General features: G+C 39.2%; 2 protein-coding genes across 12 annotated transcripts in view; both read right to left on the minus strand.

Annotated features, from left to right (window-relative positions):
• SCG5 (secretogranin V) overlaps positions 1–9,818 on the minus strand; it is a 32,208-nt gene extending 22,390 nt beyond the window's left edge. The window contains exons 1-2 of one of the 6 annotated variants that reach the window (XM_074868167.1): positions 9,719–9,818; positions 8,028–8,260 (exon numbers count right to left, since the gene is read on the minus strand). In XM_074868167.1, the coding sequence (XP_074724268.1) occupies positions 8,028–8,260; positions 9,719–9,768 (283 nt within the window). In that variant the 5' untranslated portion in view covers positions 9,769–9,818. Of the gene's footprint in view, positions 1–8,027; positions 8,261–8,904; positions 9,070–9,123; positions 9,211–9,240; positions 9,329–9,421; positions 9,542–9,714 lie in introns of those variants that run through there. The other 5 variants (XM_074868170.1, XM_074868166.1, XM_074868169.1 and 2 more) reach the window with 5 other exon arrangements.
• The window catches only part of ARHGAP11A (Rho GTPase activating protein 11A), a 59,305-nt gene continuing 47,446 nt past the window's right edge, over positions 8,143–20,001 (minus strand). For 3 of the 6 annotated variants that reach the window (XM_074868160.1, XM_074868161.1, XM_074868157.1), the window contains 9 exons: positions 19,505–19,755; positions 18,826–18,986; positions 18,571–18,717; positions 16,775–16,849; positions 15,976–16,140; positions 15,627–15,762; positions 15,160–15,268; positions 14,228–14,375; positions 11,192–13,814 (listed from right to left, as the gene is read on the minus strand). In XM_074868160.1, coding sequence (XP_074724261.1) covers positions 12,235–13,814; positions 14,228–14,375; positions 15,160–15,268; positions 15,627–15,762; positions 15,976–16,140; positions 16,775–16,849; positions 18,571–18,717; positions 18,826–18,986; positions 19,505–19,569 — 2,586 coding nt within the window. In that variant the 5' untranslated portion in view covers positions 19,570–19,755 and the 3' untranslated portion in view covers positions 11,192–12,234. Of the gene's footprint in view, positions 8,261–11,191; positions 13,815–14,227; positions 14,376–15,159; positions 15,269–15,626; positions 15,763–15,975; positions 16,141–16,774; positions 16,850–18,570; positions 18,718–18,825; positions 18,987–19,504; positions 19,756–20,001 lie in introns of those variants that run through there. The other 3 variants (XM_074868162.1, XM_074868159.1, XM_074868158.1) reach the window with 3 other exon arrangements.

A 20,001-nucleotide genomic window follows, 5' to 3' on the forward strand; every position in this document is an offset into this window, starting at 1 on the left:
TGAAAACCAGAAGTACTATAAAGCATTAGACAATACAGAAGCCATCATATTCCCTCTTCTCCTCAGGTTTCTTACCTCTCTTATTGGATTATTTCCCTCAAGTAACATGTACAAAAAAATAACTGTGGCTACAAATGCCATTCTAATTGATTAATTACCTTTAGGCACATAAGAATCTACTTAATTCTAAATCCCTACACACCTGCCACCCTTCTTCCCTGAAAGAGTTCCATCTCAAACTGCTTTCTTCCTTGGCAGCATCTTTTAAAGATGACTTTATGAATAGCAGCAGTAGTCTATACCACGTAACAGTGGTTAGTGGGAGGTTTTAAGAGCTGGAGTCACTTTATCTTCTTGGTTCCTCAGAAGAGGGATGTGACACCTGCACTCCCTCTTGCAGCCACGAGGACTGCTATACACAACGTTCTTTCAAGAAAAGGTCCAAAGCCTCAAATCAAAATAGGTCCCTTAGTTAGACCCTCATTCAAATAACAAAGATCTAGAGAGAAACAGAGATTAAGACACTTTTCTTCTTGCATTCCCCATTGACTGACTTCTCTGATGAGCACACTAGTTTTGAGAATTTTCCCTGCCTCTCCCCAGACGAACTGAGGAGACAAGTGTAGTGCCTGCGCACCTCCTGCAGCACTTGGGCATTGAGGAAGGGCACTTCCCCAAACTCAGAAGTGGCAGAGCCCACAGTGGTAACACCCACAGCCATTGCTGGATCCTTGCTCCTGAAAAGCATTGTCCAACACACTGAGGTAACATGATACCACCCCCACATAGTACCAACACATTGAGGTAACACAATACCACCTTCACATAGTAATACAAACATCAACTTTGCTTTTTTATTATTCACTGCTTGTCATGGCTTATAAATTCATATGGAAGCAAGGATATTATGGGCCAAAGTTTCAAACACTTGTCTTCAGTTAAGAACAAATAAAGTCATACCACCTCATTGTTCTCCTGTTTGTGGAGTTACTGGTATAATCATTTTACATGCAATTTCTTCACATAGCTGTGCCATATCACATAAAGAAAATCCACTGTAAACCACCGCTGTCATTTGGCACTGTCATTAGCTCTTAAATTCAGGAATTAACATTCTAGATAGATCACCTCTCACAACAAGCACTACCGCCTGACAGTCAAATTCTGGTTATGTTTGACATTACAATTTGGGGAATAAAATACAAAGAAAATGATAGGTATTTTAAGTCAGATCTATACAAATCCAAATGTCTACCATATTAATGTATAAAAAGGTGTAGCTTTACCATTTTCATTTTATGTTACAAATTTGAGATGTCCATATTAAATTTTGAAATCATATTTCCTGGGCTATTTCGGTGATTTGCAAAAAAAACCCAAAACCTGAAAGCAGAGAGTGGTAGACTGATGTTGGGGTTTGATTTTGTTTGTTAAATGTCAGGCCCATAATGCAGCGTTTGATTAAAGTCATATGTGCTTCAGCCAAAGCAGTCCCAATGTGAATGTAACTTTATGTCTTAACTACAGCAGGACTTTCTCTATAGAACAGATACAATAATCCAAATCCCAAATGATTGTGTGGTCTCTTTGCACTAAATTGACACTACAAAGCAGCCCTGAAGCAGCAGAATTGGCTGCGGGAGGTCTGCCCCAGCTCGGTGGCACACTGCCAGCTCAGGGCCTCCTGCGCTGCTACCCCGGACACTGGCACAGAGCAAAGAGGACGCAGCCATCACATTGCCATGACTGCCGAGCCCCAGATATCGCACTCCCATGTGTCAATGGCTGTTACTTCTAGTCACCCAAGAAGTCCAAATAAATTTGGGTATAAGCATAGCACATGGTAGCCCAAAAGCAAATGAGAGCAAAGGTCATTTCTGCACTGGTTTCACTGAGTGCATTCATAAACAAAAGTTTTGGTAACTTCCTAATAAGAAGATTTTACCGTCTCTGTAGGAAACCACTACGGTCTTGCAGGTATGTTACAGGCCAGACAAGCGAGGTAATCCAGCACTGTCTGTCTTAGGTTTCTTATCAGGAAAATGTAAACAAGATAGACATTATTAACATGCACGGATAATTTGCATAATTTTACAGACAGTAGATTTCATGCAAAGTGCTATTTGTACAGAGTCTGTGCTGACAAGTCATTAACTACCAGTTGTTAGTAGAAATATTAGCATAACGTTCCAGACTATCGAGTTTTATCATCTCAATCAGGCAAACAGTAACTATGTTTTTCTACAACAATAAACATATTTCCTTTCCAAATAATCAAATAAACCCCAGCCTTTTCTTAGTAGCTATCAGCAGTCTCCACAAGAGAGTCAAAAACCTCCCAGAGAGACATCATATTTTCTTATTCCTACAAAGAAATCAGGATTTAAGAGACATCATTTAATGCTGTCACTGAGGTTGACAGCATTACACCTATTTTGCGGATTGAAAACTTCAGACTCTCTGGGCTGTCATGTCAGCACCTTTATCAACCATCATCTCATCTGAAGTGTTTCTAAGAAATAAAACCAAATGAACCACCCAAGAGGCTTTCTGTTGTATTGAATTGTACAGGAGGCAATGAAAATATAAGGAGATAATACCTGCAAAATGAAAATAGGACTTCACATTTCCCCCTTATGAGATTATAGTGCTATAAACCGCCCGAGCTGAGCTACTGGTGCCCCCATGTGTTTAAGTGAGATTTTACTATTTTTTTTACTATTTTACTTTTTCTCCTATGCATGCATAGCAGTCCTGAAATTTGCATTATGCACATATTCCCCCCCGCTCCCCCCCAAATCCTTAAATATTGTCACAAACTTATAAGCATGCAAGGAAAGAAAAAAAAGGTGTTCTCTTACTTCATAAACTCCCTGCCAGGCAGAAAAAAACCCCGTGGTTTTTGAAACGTTGAAGGCATTTCTTTACTTTATTCTTTTGTCCTCTACCATAGATACAGGCCCCTTCTTGCCTATAGAAAAACAGAGCATAGCCCAGTGGTGCTTGTACAGTATTTTAGTGATAAACCTAAATAGTAACTACAGAAACACAGCTACTCATTAAAAATTCCTATTTTGCTTTTCTGTGTTTTTCCCCTCTTTTTATAGATAATGCTAAGTGATTCCAGTATAGCTTTCTGAAAAGATAAATTAACAAGGAGGGCTAATATTATTAGAGAAATTAAAGTACTTAATATGGGTTTACTACTTTTCGAAATTGGGGGGTGTGCAGAGAGAAAATATATTAAGTGGTCAGCAAAAACCAGCTGCTTCTAAGATACCACCTCGGGTGTTAAAAAAACATCTTCTCTTGACAGTCTTCATGCAGGATCCGTTTGGCTTCTGCCGTGCTGACATACCATGCACCATCTGCCGGCTGTGGTACACAAGTACAGGGAATCAGCCAGCAAATTCCCATTTTTATGACATATTTATCCTTGTGAAACTGCTTCCACTCAGCTAATAGAGCCCTAGTAAAGGCAGAGAAGCCATCCTCCCCAGGTGGCTCGCTGCCACCGAGAGAGAAAAGCCACAGAGAGAGAAAAGCCACAGCGCTCACAGCCCTCCCGACCTCCGAGCTCTCCCTGGATTACACACAGCTTGAACTTCACAGTAATTTCTTGGGAGATTAAACTCTTTACCAGGCATTTTCTAGACTACTCCTATTTTAGCAGCTTGACCCGAGGTAACATAAATTGACAAATGCAAAGAGGAGAAGAAAAAAACCCCAACCCATGTATTTATAGATTTCAACATAAAACAAGACAGTAACTTCTTCCAATTAACAAACTGTACTATTTTTTCTATCCATCAACAAGAAAACCATCTGGTCACTTAGGAAAGAGAACACATGCTGCTAAATGTATTTTCTGAAAAGTGTCCATCTCTTAGTTGTCTTTGGTACAGAGCAAGTTTGTGACTTCAGTTACTCCAGCCAAGGCTGCTCTAAGATTATTTTGGGGGGGGGGGGACAGACATGGGACAGGGACTGGACAGGGGGGACACAGGACACTGGATTGGGGATTACGACGACATGGACGACAGGACGGACCATGTAGTTCCTTGCAACACATCCACCCTCTGTTTTTTAGCATTTAGAAGTCAACGTATGATGATTAACACTGGAAAAAAAAGTAGATAGCTGAGACGGAAAATGGGCATAATTAGGAAATCTGCTTATGAACTAACAGCAACAGTATTTTTGTTACACATAAAATTATTAAGATTTTATTCAGCTGGAAAAGGTTATTATAATAATCACTCAAATTTGAAAACATTTTATTTTAATCAGGCCACTAGTATAAACTTGTCTATATTATGGCAGCCTAAATTTGTTTCCAAATTCCAAACCCACAAAAATTAATTTTTCCTGACAGCACCTCGTTTGCAAGTGTACACATATAATGGGTGAAATCTTGGCCTTTTGAAAATCAGTGATACTTCTGGAATCCTGGCTCCGCTGAAGGCATCTGCAGCTAGCAACACTGCTGCAGGTCTACACTGCTGGGGCAATTTCTGACAAAAACATTTTGTTAAATAAAACAGTTTTCTGTAGGAACATACTAAATATATTAAGCTCTGACTGATAAAAGATTTTTATGCTGAGATGCAGTATCTGGTTAAAATGAGAAACAGACGAACTCCAGAACAGTCAGTGGGTTGATGATAAGGATGCTGCCATGAGATGACTCAGGTTTTAGACTCTCTACATTGGTCACTGCAACCTACAGATTGAAAAACAGCTGAAGTCAACATGCCTGACAGCTCAGAATTTCTCATAAGTAATATTAATTTCATACCTGATTCTACTTTTTGCTACTTTCAGGCAAAAAATTCCCAATGAACACAGAGCCTCAGGAGAGTTGTTAGTGAATTACCACTTTGCCACGATGGTATTTAGGATGAAAACCCTATTTTGCTGTGACATTCCGCATTGTTAAAACTCTTTCTTCCCTTCCCCCTTAGTTTTCCCTCCTATTATCTTGCAGACTTTTTTAAGCACTTGCACGCAGAATTATTAGCCAGTGATAACAGCATAACTTTGTTGTGGAAAGCCCATAGGTGAATCCTTCAGAATCTGAAACCTTGTACTGATGCACTCTAAAAACACATGCAGTTATTTTTTCTGTCAATATTCCTCAATACTCCTGTCAGCCGACACCTGTGCTACAGGCACAGGTGTTTTTTGCTTAAACATTACAACCCCGACACTGTTTCTTGTGCTGCTCAGTTCACCTCCTTGCACATTGGCCAAGAAGTATCTGAGACACAAGCAAGCTGTAAGAGCTCAGCACCATCAGAAACATTCTTCCAGAAAGTCCTGCAGGTCTGTTTAGCTTAGCAGACATTGGAGCTTCCTCCTCTCAGAGGAAATTATCTTTCTACATCATGTGATGGAATTTCACAAAATGTGTCTAACATCCAGCCCCCCCCCCCCCAATCAACAACAAAAACCAACCAGTTCAGAAAGGTCGCAATATTTTTACTATACTGAGCATTACATTTCATGGGAGTCCTCGTTCAAATGCCTCCTGTCCTCATTCCTTGCCAGAGGACAAGGTCCTTGCCTGAATCCAGTTCCTATTCTGTTTTGCTCAGAAAACACTGACTGACTGGAGCTGCTGGGAGGTCAGGAATGTCAGTCCCCTGGCAATAACCAAGTACGAGGCAGCCTGTTGGGAAAATGGTAAAAACCACATTTTTTCCAGGCAGATACTGTATGTGGAAGCATTATGTATGGGAATCTCTTACAGAACCAGAGTGTTTTGAATAAATGTCCTACCTGCCATTTTAGCAGTGCTGTTTCCAAAGTAGACACCTAATAGAAAGTCAAACCCATTGTGCAAGTTTTTCACCAAATTACACAAAAATAAATATTCAAAGAGGATAAAATGGAGCATTATTAACCGATTAGTGAGTGGTATAATAAATTCTGAAGTCTTTCACAATGTAATAGTTAAAGTTACGGAAGGTACAGAATGAAGTGCAAGTTTTGTTGAATTATCTGTCCTGTAATTCATGATCTATATTTAAAAATAAACTCATAGTAAAAATTTACTGAATTATATATACTTTTCAAAAGAGTAGTATGAGAAAATATTGTGTCGAATGACATAAGGCCATGTTAATCTTGTAACTGGAACCAACACTTTAAAAACACTTTCTTAAGTTGAAGTTTCTAATCAGTTACTTTAAGAGATACCTATCTAGCTATAGACAGACACATACCACCATAAGGAACTGAAGAAAGAGCAAGTGATTACTATCTGAAAAACTGACAGCAAAACACTATGAAAAGCAACATTTGACATGAAAGTCTGAATTGCTTGTCTATAGTTCACCTCCCAAGGCTTTTTTGCTTTTTCAGAAGTTTCTCAATAGGCTGTTAAATATCCATGGTAGACTTGGAAAAAGAGAGTCATCCTCATCTAATCAAGAGGGGAATGTTAAATATGATAAACAAACTGGATGTATTACCTTTCCGTTTTACTCTGTTTTATACACGGAAGGTATTTTTATTTTTAAAAAAGAAAAAAAAGAAAAAAAAATGTTTTCCAAACCTGTTTTTTATGGAAGACTGTACAGATGACTGGAAAACTAGTATTATTTGAGTCTCACAAGCATCAGAAAAGTTTCAATACTGAAGAGATTCTTAACCTGGTTTTGCTAACATTGTAATTAGAAAGTAATGGCAAATAGCTGAGATAAAACATTTGTCAGAGATCCAGATTTGCTCATCTTTTCTAAGGTTTTTTTTTAAAAAAAAAGTCTAGGGAAAAGAGGGCAATGGAGAGTAAAATTACTCGCTTCTACCAGTCTCTCCCAATTTCTCTACATACAAACACTCATAAAAGAGGAAAGGTTACCACAGACCAAATTTTACTCCTTAAACCTAATCTCTGTCATTTAAGTTTACAGAAGAGCATATGTCCATCAAAGTTTCTTTAGAAAATATATAAACTTAGGTCTGCCATTATTTGTAGAAATGCCTGTTCAGCTTCAATCCTCTCCTTAGCCACCATTAAGACAATCGTATCTCTCTGCCTACGATAGTCTGTAGATCTGAACGGGGACAAAATAAAGGGCACAGGCTTACAAACTGTGAAGACTTGCTGTACTGTGTCAAAGTGGTTTAATTCTGAGGGAAGGGTTGAGAGCTTCTGCTCTGTTTTGATGTTTGCTCATAAACTGTAATATTTGGAGTTGCATACTTTCAACCTTTTGCTGTAATCCCAAAATAAAAGCTAGTTTATTACAATTCAAATAGCAATCCAGTACAACATTATCTTAATACCCCACCATTTGAGCCAGATATTTCAGATGGTTTGCATAGTTATAAAAGAGTGATTCCAAGGAAAATTTACTCACACAGAGTGAGACCAGAAGTAGTAGCCAAAAACAATGAACCTGAGCTCAGAGCATTCATCACAGCAACACAGTGCTGGGGTGCTGCTTATGGACGCAGGCAGGGGAGCACCTGTGTCCTTCCTGTCCCCAGAGCCAGGGCCCTGGCGTCCTGCAGCCCTGGACACTCCAGCACTGACCCTGTCCCATGGAGGGCTGCACCATGTTCGGCAGCACGTAGGAAGAACCCCCCCTTATACGGTTTCTCCCTTTATCTTGCATGACACCGTAAACATTTGATCTCTTCTGGTCTGCAAATGTTTCTAAAACTCCATGAAATGTGGGCTCTATAGCTCATGTTTATTTCATGTGAAATATATACACGCTATTGGAGAAGAATTTAGTAAACCTGTTGTTTTGAGGTGCTAGAGATCAGGCACTTCTAAGACAACATGACTTTTTCTGCAAAGCCTGTACATTAAAAACCCCACTACTTCTTCTACCAAAATCGTTATATTAAGAAAGGTAAAAGATGGATGATGATTTTAAAACAATGATCAGCAACAATATGGTGAAGAGGTCCATGATTTTAAGCTTAGGATATTCTGCATCTTTATGCAAAGCAATAATTATTACCAAAGGATATTAATAAATTCATCATAATTCAACGTAGAAATGAGCTACCTTCAATGCTCTGTGGACCAACTAGATTCATAGCCTGGTGTGCTGGATATTCCACTCGGGGTCTGGCAATGCCCAGTTGCTCCATAACTCCATGGAGGAGCCTCTGAATATCTGCTTCAGAAACCCTGTCAGGGGTCCTAGGGCTGTGGCTAAAAGCTGAAGCCAATCCAAATGCCAGCAGAAATATCATGTTACAAAGCAAGGTAGCTGTCATCCTGGTAGCCACTTTCATCCTGTGGAAAAAAAAAAAAAAGGAATTTGATTATAAATAATAGTGGGAAAAAAGTCCAGTACACACGCTGGAAATAACTTCTGATCTTACTACTGCACATCACAGTTTACTACCACAGCTTCTAGGGGCAGCTGAAAATCTATCCAGGTGAAAACTGGGGGGGAGCAGAGGGAATAGAGTGGATAGGTTCTTTTCTAAAAAAAAAACCAAACCCTAAGTAGCAAACTGTAGAAATCAATTTTCTGATATGCATTTGCCCATAACATTCATTAACAGTCACTGCAAACAAAATGGATCCACCGTTTCATTTAATGAGAATACGTTTTCTGCCCCCCCCCCCCCCGGTTTATTACATTATTTTATAAAGCTGTGGGCTAAAAGCAAAGAACTCTTCAGCCAGCAGCTGTGTTTTCCAAGCTCTATTCTTCCATTACCTGAAAAATGAATCACTAGAAAGTGCTGAACAACCTGGATTATATTTTATTTGTTCCTTAAAACAAGAGGCTTCCTACTTCAAATGCATCATCTTCCCCACCTCGAACAAATAGGTTTCATTTGTTTCCTTGAATCCCCTTCACCAAATAGCTGCACAGAGTAGTTTAATTAGGAAAAAAACAAACCAAACCAAAACCAAGCACCACTTACTGTCCTCTTTGAGAGGCTGAATTTTAATCGGAACGCTTGTTTCTTAAAGCTCCTTTTCCCCTCACATGAGAGAATTAAAACGCATCACTCCCAATCCCTTAAATAAACCAAGCCCCCTCAAGTCCCCCTTGTCTTCCTCAAAACCCACACAGCTGCCTGATTTCTCCACGCCAGACGTTTAAAGATGTTCCACTGCTCCAGCCACCCCCCGCAAGGCACCTTTTGAGGCAAAAATGGCTGAAAAAAACAATGCTGGGAATGCTCCCCGGAACGCCAGTGCGCGACTCCCCCTCCCCGCCAGCCTCTGCAGGGGCGAGCTGCACGCCCAGCGAGCACCTTTCTTCCCTCGAGCGGGAAAAGGCCCGCTTGCTACTCCATGTTCCCGCTGGTACGCAGCCGCGCAGGGCTGCGCTCCGCTGTCCGCACCGCGCCCCTGAGAAGCCGGGCCGTAACCCCCCCGCCTTCCCCCGCGGCCGCTCAGCCGCGGCGCGGAGCCCCCCGGACACCCCGCGCTCACCTCCCGCTCCCGGCGCGGCTCTGCGAGTGCGGCGGCTCCGCGAGTGCGGCGGCTCCGCGGCCGCGCATCCTCCGTGCGCAGCCACTGCCCCTCGCCCCCCTTCCCCCGCTGCCGGGCCCCGTCAGCTTCTCCCAGCTACCGGCCGCGGCCGTGTGCTTGCTGCAAGGGTTTGTCCCCTTAAGAAGATGACACAGGGGGCAATATGGAAGATCTCCCTTTCCTGCCCAACACAACAGCCTAAAAATAAACTGAAGGTTCTTGGTGGATTAACGGTTACAGAAATGAGATACTACCTACTCCTGGGATTGTGTCCGTCTGCCTGCTGTGATTTCTCTCCCTGGCTTCATACGACCGAGGGTTTACTTGCAGAACGGTAGTATTACCCAACTGCAGGTTTACAAGGTAACAACACAGCAACGGCAACCATCTCTAAGCACTTGCAGATAAAGGTCTCCAGGTTAAGCAAATCTATATACATCCTCCATTAGCAGACGTTAACAAAGACAACTGTAAAAGAATCTTGCCACATGAAGTCTATAATTCAATAGCACTTGGCAAAACTGTAATTTCTAAAGGCTATTTTATGTAACACATCTTCACTGCTACTGCTGTGAGTGTGACATCTTCCATTTTAGGATAGCTATCTACAGAAAAGCTCTGAGATTACCCCATAAACCATAACAGATCCATGAACTACGCTTTCACATGGAAATCACTCTCTCTAGCACAATATACATGTCTGTAACTTGCAGGATTAAGCAGTAGGGACATCCACTGGGCATCTAGTGTTTCTAATCTTTATGCAAATAGATGTGTGCCTAAACTGTTCTGTAAAACCTCTAACAGAGCCCACAGCTTTGACAATCTCTCCTGGTGTTTAAGGGTTTGTTTGTCAGGTCCCTATCAAAAATCTCCCTTTCTGATGTTTTAAGTCAACTGGCTCAAGACCAGCTTGTATTAATGATCAAAAATAGTTTACTGCTCCACCCATGACACATTGTCAAAGCTACATTAGCATTCAAAATATTTGGTACCTATTAACAGAAAAAAAAATATCTCTAGTCTTGCTCTTTCAGACAGCTCACTATTACGGGAGTCAGATCTCATTTTCTTCCTCATTACATTGCCTTTATCTCCTTCTGGCCTATTTCCATCTCCTAGCTGCTTGCATGAGCTAGCAGTTGCTTTATTCACCTCAGTGAAATGATACAAAACGTGGTGTTCTGGTGCCTACATTCAGCCTACTGAGGGATCTGCCAAAGGCAAGAGGGGTAGGAGCACGTCGCTGAGAGCAGGCAGAAGCGGCTTCCTCTTGGGATGGCAGTGAACTGGTATGTTGGCTCCCTTATCTCATGAAACCGAAGCTTCCAATACTTAACACCAACACCAAGCGATCCTCTTAAGATCCTCTCAATGCAGTTTCCCTAGTGTTAGATCTTGACAATAATGTAGCAACAAAGGGAGGCAGCTCAGCTGGGCTCATGGGGGCAGGAGGTTTCCACCAGATCACCCAGTAAGTTGGTGGATAGGTGGGGAAGAGAGGCAGGGAACAGAAAACAAGCAGAACTATTCCTTTCATTAACGTATCACTCAAGAAGTTTTAAACGCCTGCTCCTGGTAAGTTATATTGCACCATGCCTTTTGCTAGTTGTGAGAATCACCAACATGTATCCCAGATGAACAAAAAGGAGAGCCAGAACAGAATCACTTCTGACTTCAGTATTTTCAGACTTACTCATTTTTAAGTCATTATAGAAGAACAGGCTCAGAAAAGGGACAAAACGAATGGTTTTATTAAAACCAAAAGTATGCAGTGCTTTCAGCTCTTACATTTTGCCAGTAAGCAATTTGCATACAGAAAGCTAATGAACAGTTTCAAGTCTTTACTCTTAAATACTTTTACAACAGATGACAGACACAGTTTTAATTCCAAAAGATGTAAACATTTGCTTGTGCAAATCAACTTTTAACACACAATGGCTTCTTACATTCGTCTCTTGCAACATTACCAACATCTGAAATCTGCTTCCGCACCCTCTAAGTTAACACTACCCTATTGCTCTAAAAATAAATTAAAACCATCCTTTCATATTAAGATAAAACATTCTACTGCTCAAACCGAAAATACTTGGTACCTTTTGCAGAACACATTGCTGGATGAAGTTTTAAGACTTTTCACTTCCTGAATAAACTGCACATTTATTTATAATTCTCCAAATATGTCAAAATATAATTAATTTACCTACTCAGCAAGGAAAATGTGCTCCAAATTTACTCCAGTAGAAATAAAAACCGTTGTCTCAAAAGAGTAGAGCTGGTATAAGGTCCAATTTAAATATCAAAGTATGTTACAATACACTTAGTTCTAAGTAAATAAATTTAACTATCAATACTCAGCATTGAAACATTTTCTTTCACGTCTGTTAGTTTTTGTTTTAAATGTCTGAGAATTTTTTAGAAAACTTGGTACTTAGTCTAAATACTGCAAAAATTGTTTTGGGAGATGCAGCATGTTTTTAGAAGCCGAAATAATAAAATATGAGATCTAACACAAACATTTGTAAAAGCAGATTATTTTTGTTTTAGAAGTCAAATTCATCTGGATCAACTGACTAGCATTTACAAGTGTTTCAGTAAATGAAGAAAGCCTCAACGTAAACCAAAGTGTTATTTGTACAAGTCCATGACTCATACAGTTAAAAAAATAAATTGAAAAGTACAAATAATTAGAGCTAAAAAAGTAATCATACCAATTTAGATTTTCCAAAGGTTAACCAAGTTACGATAAGCCTATTTAGCCATCATATATGATCTTATAAGTCTACTGGTTTTGCAGCTGGTAGCAGTTTCACTTTAGATATTGGATTTTTTGGAGAGCCTCTATAACAAACTCTTTCTCTTCCTGAAGCACTTCTTGTGATTGTAGATTTCTCTGGGGCAGCACCTGGAATATTTATATTCACATTAGCTTTTAAACTGGATTTCACCATTTCATGATTGCTTACATCTTCTAGAACAGACTTTGATGGATGAACAGTTGCTTTGTGTTTGTGGATCCCAGCAGTTCTGACAGAAACATCAGGCTTGTCTGATGGATTTAATGGCCTGCAACATGATTTGGATGTCAAGTCTAGCTGCTTATGAGATACAGAAACTTGGTCATATGTACTTTCACTCCTGAGTGGCAAAACCACAGAATTCTTTGAGGGCTTTTCTGTGCAGGAGAATAGTGCAGAATCGTAGCTCAAAGATTTAACAAGCGGTGAACCCGTATCTCTTGCTTTAAGCAGCTGAGAGCTTACAGATTGCCTGTTAACCTCCAATAAGGAATTAATTCTTCTTACAGACTGTCTAACAGGAGTACGTTGAAACTTAAGAGGAGGTTTAGTTTTGCTTGCAGAACTTGGATCATTTAATGAAAGCTTGTTGAACCATTGTATGTGGTCAGAAACCTTGCCATGGTCAGAAACAGTTAATGTTTTAGTTAAAGTTTTATCACAATTTTCAGCTTGCAAGTATTGGTTGTCTACTTCATTTAGTGATTTAGTCAACTGCAAAGTAGGAAGCTGTCCTGCCACAGAAAGTTTAGCGGTATCTTCTTCCAAATTACAGCGTTTTACCATACAGTTTTCAACTGTTTGTGAGTGTGTTAATTCTATTTTCTCTTTTCTTCCAAAGGAATCTAATTTGTTTAAGTCATCTTTTGATGAACTGTTCTGAACAGTCAACTTGTCTTTCCAGGCCAGTACTTGAGGCACAGGAAGTTCTGTTACATTTTTCATATCTGGTTTCGCGACCTGAAGTTCGATCTCAATAGAAGCTTTGAAGTTCCTTTTCTCTAAAACTTTATTTTCATCTTTTTTTGATTGATGCTTATCAATTGCATAAGACTGATTGAATTGCTGCAACAGCTCTCTGGATTTTGTATTTGTTAGATTTTCAGAAACTTCTTCAGCTAACAAGTCTTTCTCCAGACTGAGCCCTGTGAGACACAGAGTTTCATTTAATGTTTCACCTGCTACATCTGAGAAGGAAGATTTTGTATCACCTATCAAATTGTGAAGATTACTACCAGATGCAGAGAAGGCTTGTTTAACTTTCAGTAATGTTGCTGCAGTTGAATTACTTTCCTCTTCACAAAGCAAAAGTTCTAAGCTGTTCTCTTGTTTGCTTACAGTTGTGGATTTGAATTCATCTGGAACAACTGGTGGCTCTCCAAACATCAAAACAGATTCTGAAGAACTGATTTCTGGGTTGGGGTGTCCTGGCAGAATTCCCTCATTCCTGCTGATCACCTGAGAATATGTAACAGTAGGACTATTCCATGACATTCGGTGAACTACTTTATTGGGATTTAGCAAGTTTTCTTCTGACTTGCTCACATTCTTTGAACCTTAAAATAAATGTCACAGTGTTTAAGAATAACATCTTGCAATTTCAATGATTATAGGCAAAATTCTTGCTAAAACCATCTAATTATCAAAGCAGCACTGAATTTAAAGATGCATTACTTAATTACCTTAAGTTTCATAGATGTGAAAAAAGGTCATAATATTAAGAATGGAAATCATATATCTCATCTTATTTAACTAACAAAAGAGAGCTACTAAAACACACTAGAAACACAACCAGCTTGTCCTAAACTGATTTTTTTTTCCCCAGAAGCCACTACCATTCAAGTAACACTTGTCCTACTAGCTAGAAGCACTTTTAATGCAATTGCTTTTATACCTTTACCTGTAAAGTTACTTTTGCTTTACAAAAGCAAAAGTTTTCCCAATCTAATACATTCTATTAGATACTTACCTTTCTTAGGGAATTTTTCATTGATACATGGGCTGAAGAGTAAATCTCTCTTTGCACATTCAGTTCTGCTTTCCAGACCTTGTTGACTTGCAAGACGCCTTCCAATATTTTCAGATCTATTACCAACCACACATCCTGATACCATATTCTTGAACAAACAAAAGGTGTTAAATTACTTTCATATAAATTTGTGATTTGGAATCTCATTTACAGAGGAACCTCCAGGAAAAGGCTATGCAAATCAGTCATAGCAGCCTTTTCTTGGCCATGCTTCATCTTCCTTCGATTCTCTGTAGACCTAGGTAGGGAACAACCCATCTGCAGTAAGGTAGGCTTAACCACACTCTGTACACAGTGATTCTGTGTGTAGGCTCTGTAACACCAGAATTTCAGGAACTGTGAGACTTAGTGATCACAAGTGTGGTGGGTTGACCCCAGCTGGCAGGTAAGCTCCCATCTAGAGGCTTGCTTACTCCCCTCCACTCCCCAGCATGATGAGGGAGAGAATTGGAAAGGCAAGGGGAGGGGAACCAAAACCACACCCAAACCCACAAGTGATGCAAAAGCAATTACTCACAATGTTTAGACTGATGCCCAACCACTCTCTGAGCAGTGGCTACTTTGCAAAAATTCCCTCCATCCCAGTTTTATTAGCAAGCATGACATTATATGGCATAGAACAGTTCCTTGGTCAATTCAGGTCAGCTGTCCCCTTGCCACAGCCTCTTGCCCCATCCCAGCCAAACCCAGTGCAAGCTGATCAGTTACTGCTATGGAAACAAACCTAGGGCTCCTTGTACTTCCTAGCAGGCCCAGTTATGCTGTGATCCCTCCATTACCAAGTAAGTCCTTCCTGCTACTGAAAAGCAGTGCCCAAAACTTCGGATTAAAATCTGCACAGTAACAAGAAGACTAGGTCAGAAGCAGCTTACCATTTCTCTGTTGCTTTTCCCCAAACCAAACTTCAAGCGTAATGACCTACGAACCATTTCTTTTCGGCTAATCTTTGGAGAAAAACAACCAGTCTTTCCTGATTCGGCCCTGGGAGGACAGATGGGAAGAAGTGACATGTAAAAAACTCTTTATGAGGGTAATGAAAACATCCTGACACTTATTTATGTTTTTTTTCCTCTAGTTTTACTTCTTCTATTGCCTTCTTGCCAAGCTCTTTTAATAGGCACAGGAGGCTACTATACCAAATCTTATTTTGTTTTGAGCTCCATTTTGCCATATTGGAAGATCTGGTGATTTTAGGATTTTAACTACAAAAATTTAGTATGTTTTGAACACCAAAAAAGATCATTTTAAAGACAGATTGAGATTTTACACATCATTAGTCAAGGGGCCTAGACTTACCTTTCCAATTTATCTTTAATTTCTGAGAGTTAAGGCAAGTTACCTGTATAATTTTTTGCTTGCGTGTCTTTTACTTCTTCTGTTCCCTGTACCAGACATATGATTTTCACCAACAGTTGAAGGAGACAGTGATGTCTGTGATGACTCAAGAGACACACAAGGACTTGCTTCAAACTGAACTACAGGAAGAAAAAACACATTTACATGATCTTAAAAAGTCACATTTTTTCAGATAAAAACACAATACAATAAAGAATAGGTTTTTAAAGAGCACAGATTTGTTTGCTTATTTTGTGGAGTACTGGCTTGAAAATACTTTGACTTCCACTGTTATTTAAATTAAAGCCATAAACAACAACAACTTTAAGCGGAAAGGAAAAAAAATGAAGTACCTGATGCTGGTGTTGAGCTGTTAAAAATGCTACTTGGTAACAACTCAAAAGCAAAACTATGCTTAAAAGATCTTCTCTTCTTGCTGGACAAGCCCTGAGAGCAATCAGTTGGAAGTTTACGCTTGGTACTTGGAGTAAGAACCACTGGAGTCACCGATGAAAGGACTGAAATTAAGACAACGAAATTTGCAATAACAGCTTAAAAGGTTGAGAGTTTACTAAAATATAAACAGTTGTTTTGTTTTTTTACAACAATTTTCTTTCAGAGTTTTAAAAGCTTAGCCAAAGTGCATGCATTCTGAACAGGCAAAGCAATCAATACAGTTTAGGATTTTTTTTTTTTCCAAGTTAGAGTACCAGAAAAGAAAATCCAAACCCACACATTAATAATATAGGTATTAGGAGGAAAAAAAAACTATGGTCATCTTCTGCAAGTTTAAGAGACAGAGTATGAGTGAAAGAATTTCAACCCTGGCAAATTCATTCCCAAGATGATAAAATGCTGCACTACTGCACTGAAGCCTTAGTGTGCGTTAGATAAAAAGCGCAAGTTCAGTTGTATAATCCTAGAACTGCACAGCCCACTGCTGCAGTGATTGTAGCTGCTCCAAGCTGCTCCAGTAAATGCAGTATCTTCAATAAATATATAACTATATTCAAAGTTTTAAACAATTTAAACATAATCACTTATCTTCAACTAAGTTCTAGTTCTTCAGTTAAAAAAAAATTGTGGAATATAGTCGACAAATCCAGAAGATACTGCATGGGCTTTATTTAGTACAAACACAGCAATACCTACCACTTCTATCTTGTTGAGGTGTAGTGGAGGGTGTTCTGTTAGATTTAAATTTATTCAGTGCTCCACTAACAATATCTGAAATGCAAGACATACTGAGCAATCAAATTTAAATATGAAGTTTGTCTTGCTCTATTTTCAACTCAAGTTTAACTTGTATTCTTTCAGAGGGAAATAGAGCAAATCAGTTAAAATGGCTGTTTTATGTAAAGAACTCTAGTCCAGATCTTCTCACCAACATAGTTTTTGTTGCTTTCACAATAGCTGAAAAATTCTATTTTTCTTAAAAAAACCCAACAAAGGATTCATGCACAGACAACAGAAGTTTCTTGTAGAAAATTCTACTGGTCATTATAAAATTATATGCCTTCTGACTTCTTGTAGGCAAACCTAGAAGGTATCCATTGAAGTCTTTCTCATAGAAAGTCTCACAGACTTTCTCCCTTTACTGGACAGTCATCTTGAAGCCAAAAAGCTCTCAGAGCTTTGAAGTTAGGCCCAAATAGAAGTATGAAATTTTGGTCCTGCAAAGAAATAACGTACAACTTCTCTGTGAGCTCTGTGTTTTCGTTTTGGTGTGTTGTGGGTTTTGTTTTTGTTTGGGTTTTTTTTGTTTGTTTGTTTTTTTAAGGCAATATTAAACCCAGCAGAGTATATGCATGAAGTTTTCCTGCTTTTAAAAGTGTAAAATGGAAGTATTTTTACTAAGTGCTATTGCAACCCACAGCTGTATTTCCATGTGTTCATAGCAAAGTTTACTGAACTATAAGCCTGCAGTACTACTTATGGTATCTGGTAGATATGAGGTAGTTTTTAAAAACTCATCTTTGAAAATAGATAAAATGCAGTAATACTATGTTTTACTACATCTGGAAAAAGAGTAGAAGCTGCCTACTACCAGAACCTACTCTACAGAATTAACAAATTCTAACTGCTTCTCCTCAAAATTTTAACATACACAAACACTTAATACTTTGAAACTCCAGGATGATCTCCCTCCTTCAGAGTAGAAAAGTATATTACACAAAAACCCCCATGCCTTGGCTAAACATATACAATAGTAAAACCTTAATGTCAATCGCTGTCAGGTTTAATATTCCAGGTACATGAGCTAAATACATACTCATTGTAGCAATACATACAAGATCAGTGTTACAGTGGATCTGAATCAAGTCAAGCATACATATTCCATAGTATTTCCTCAGAGAGAATGCAGAAGAGAGAATATACCCTTTGACTGTCCATATTTGGCAAAAAAACCCCAAACCCTATGGAATATCTAAACTGCAAAAAAACCCCAACCCAACAGATCCCTATCAGAGCACAAAGTATCCAATAACATCCAGTTGGGAGTTATACTTGAAAACACAGTTACTCTACTTCAAAACACACACACCATTTATATCCTTGCCTTCTCATGACCTGACTTATCAAAGTATGCAATATCTTTGAGTGTGCAGGTATGATTTCAAAACTAGCAAAAAAACCCAAACCTCTTTACTTCATCAGTGTTCTGCAACCGGATCTGAAGTTGACTCAAAAAGGTGGAACATTAATCTAGCTTCACAGATGTGAACACAAACAAAATAGCTTTGGTAGACAACAGACACACTAGAATAAACTCAGTAAATATACAATAAAGTGATGCTATTACTGAAGTCTTATATAGATTTTGCAAATCAAACCCAAAAAGTTTCAGAGGCATCTGTTCTGCTTGTGGAAGAAGCAAGTGCTTAGGATCAGCATACCTGAAGTCTCAAAATAATTCTGTTTTAGTTGCTGACTTTCACACAACATACCCCCAACACTTCGGTGTCTCCTCTTCTTACATTCACTGGGTGATTCATTTTCACTGTCTTCGTGGCCCCACAGTGAGGGAGTAGATTGAAAGGCATCAACACCTAACATTGCAGGAATCTTTTCCAAGATAAACTCTGGTACTTGTCCTGAATTAGTTGAAAAACATTTTTTTTGAAGTTATTTAAAAAGGTGAAAAGAAAAGCTGTATACAAGTATGTGCAACAAGTCATTTTGATAAACATTTATCATCTTACCGATTTCTGCTGCATGGTCAATAAGTGTTTGCACAACAGCGGCTTGCAAACGAATTTTTTCTTCTGTACTGGCTGACATCTTTTCATTTTCATTCGAGTGCAAGAGGTTGGGAGCAAAAATCACTGCCAGATTACTGCTATCCATTCTGTTTTCACTGGATCTTAACAAGAAAAGGGTTTCTTACACAAATCATTAGGACATAAGCAGCAGAGAGAGAAAAGACCAAATAAAACAAAAGCAGTTGAAAAAAAAAAAATGGAGCCATTCACTTTAGTGCTCATACACCAAGATTAATGTGTAGACTTACGCACCCTAGGCTACATACTGCATGACTACGTTATTGAAATCAGGAGGTTATAGACCCCGGTCAGTTTTGGGGAATGCAAGGTATCAGTTAGATTATGTTAATTTTATTAGTCCCTCCTTCTGTTTTCCCAAGGAGCATGAGGAACACAGCTTTGAAAGAAAGGAATGAAGTCCAAGTCTCCAGCAAAATAAAGTGCCATGAAGAAAACGCTGGATTTATGAAAGAAAGGACCAAGAGTGAATTCTAGTGAATGACTGCAGATAAGAAAGTTTAAAGTCACAAACCACTCACAGAAAGTTACAGCAGTTGCCTGGAAAGCGAAGTCATTAAAGGAATTGGGAGCTGTTTACAAACACTCTCTTTATACTGACCTTAGGGAGACAGTTCTCAGAAAGTTGAAAAAGTATCTCAAAGCTTCAATTGTTCTGTTGGCCATCAAACACGACAGCAACACAGTTGCAGTTTTCTTCTCATTTCCCAGCTGCTGAGCTCTTAAAAGGCCTTCCTGCAGGTGAGGTGGAAGGATGGGTTCTGGCAGCTCCCTAAAGAACTGTTTAAGAAGCCCTGCAACATCACATGGCAGCGCAGCTGAGAGGCAGTTTTCACCCTGATCCAGTTTACTCTGAAATTGTTCATAAGAAACATGATTTGAAGTCTTCAGCATAGTCAGATTTCCAAGTTCAGGCATTAATCCTCTAGCCCGTATCAGAAAAGACAGTCACATCTTCCCCATTTTTAGTTTCAGCCTTCACATGTTTTACCTAACTACAGTGTCTACAAAGAGACATATGTTGTCAGGCCACATATGTTAATTTACAGCTTTCCCAGGTACATGTCCTTCTGGGAGAACATTGTTAAACAAATATCC

The sequence above is a fragment of the Strix uralensis genome, chromosome 4 (assembly GCF_047716275.1).
Source record: "Strix uralensis isolate ZFMK-TIS-50842 chromosome 4, bStrUra1, whole genome shotgun sequence".
NCBI classification, from domain to species: Eukaryota; Metazoa; Chordata; class Aves; order Strigiformes; family Strigidae; genus Strix; species Strix uralensis.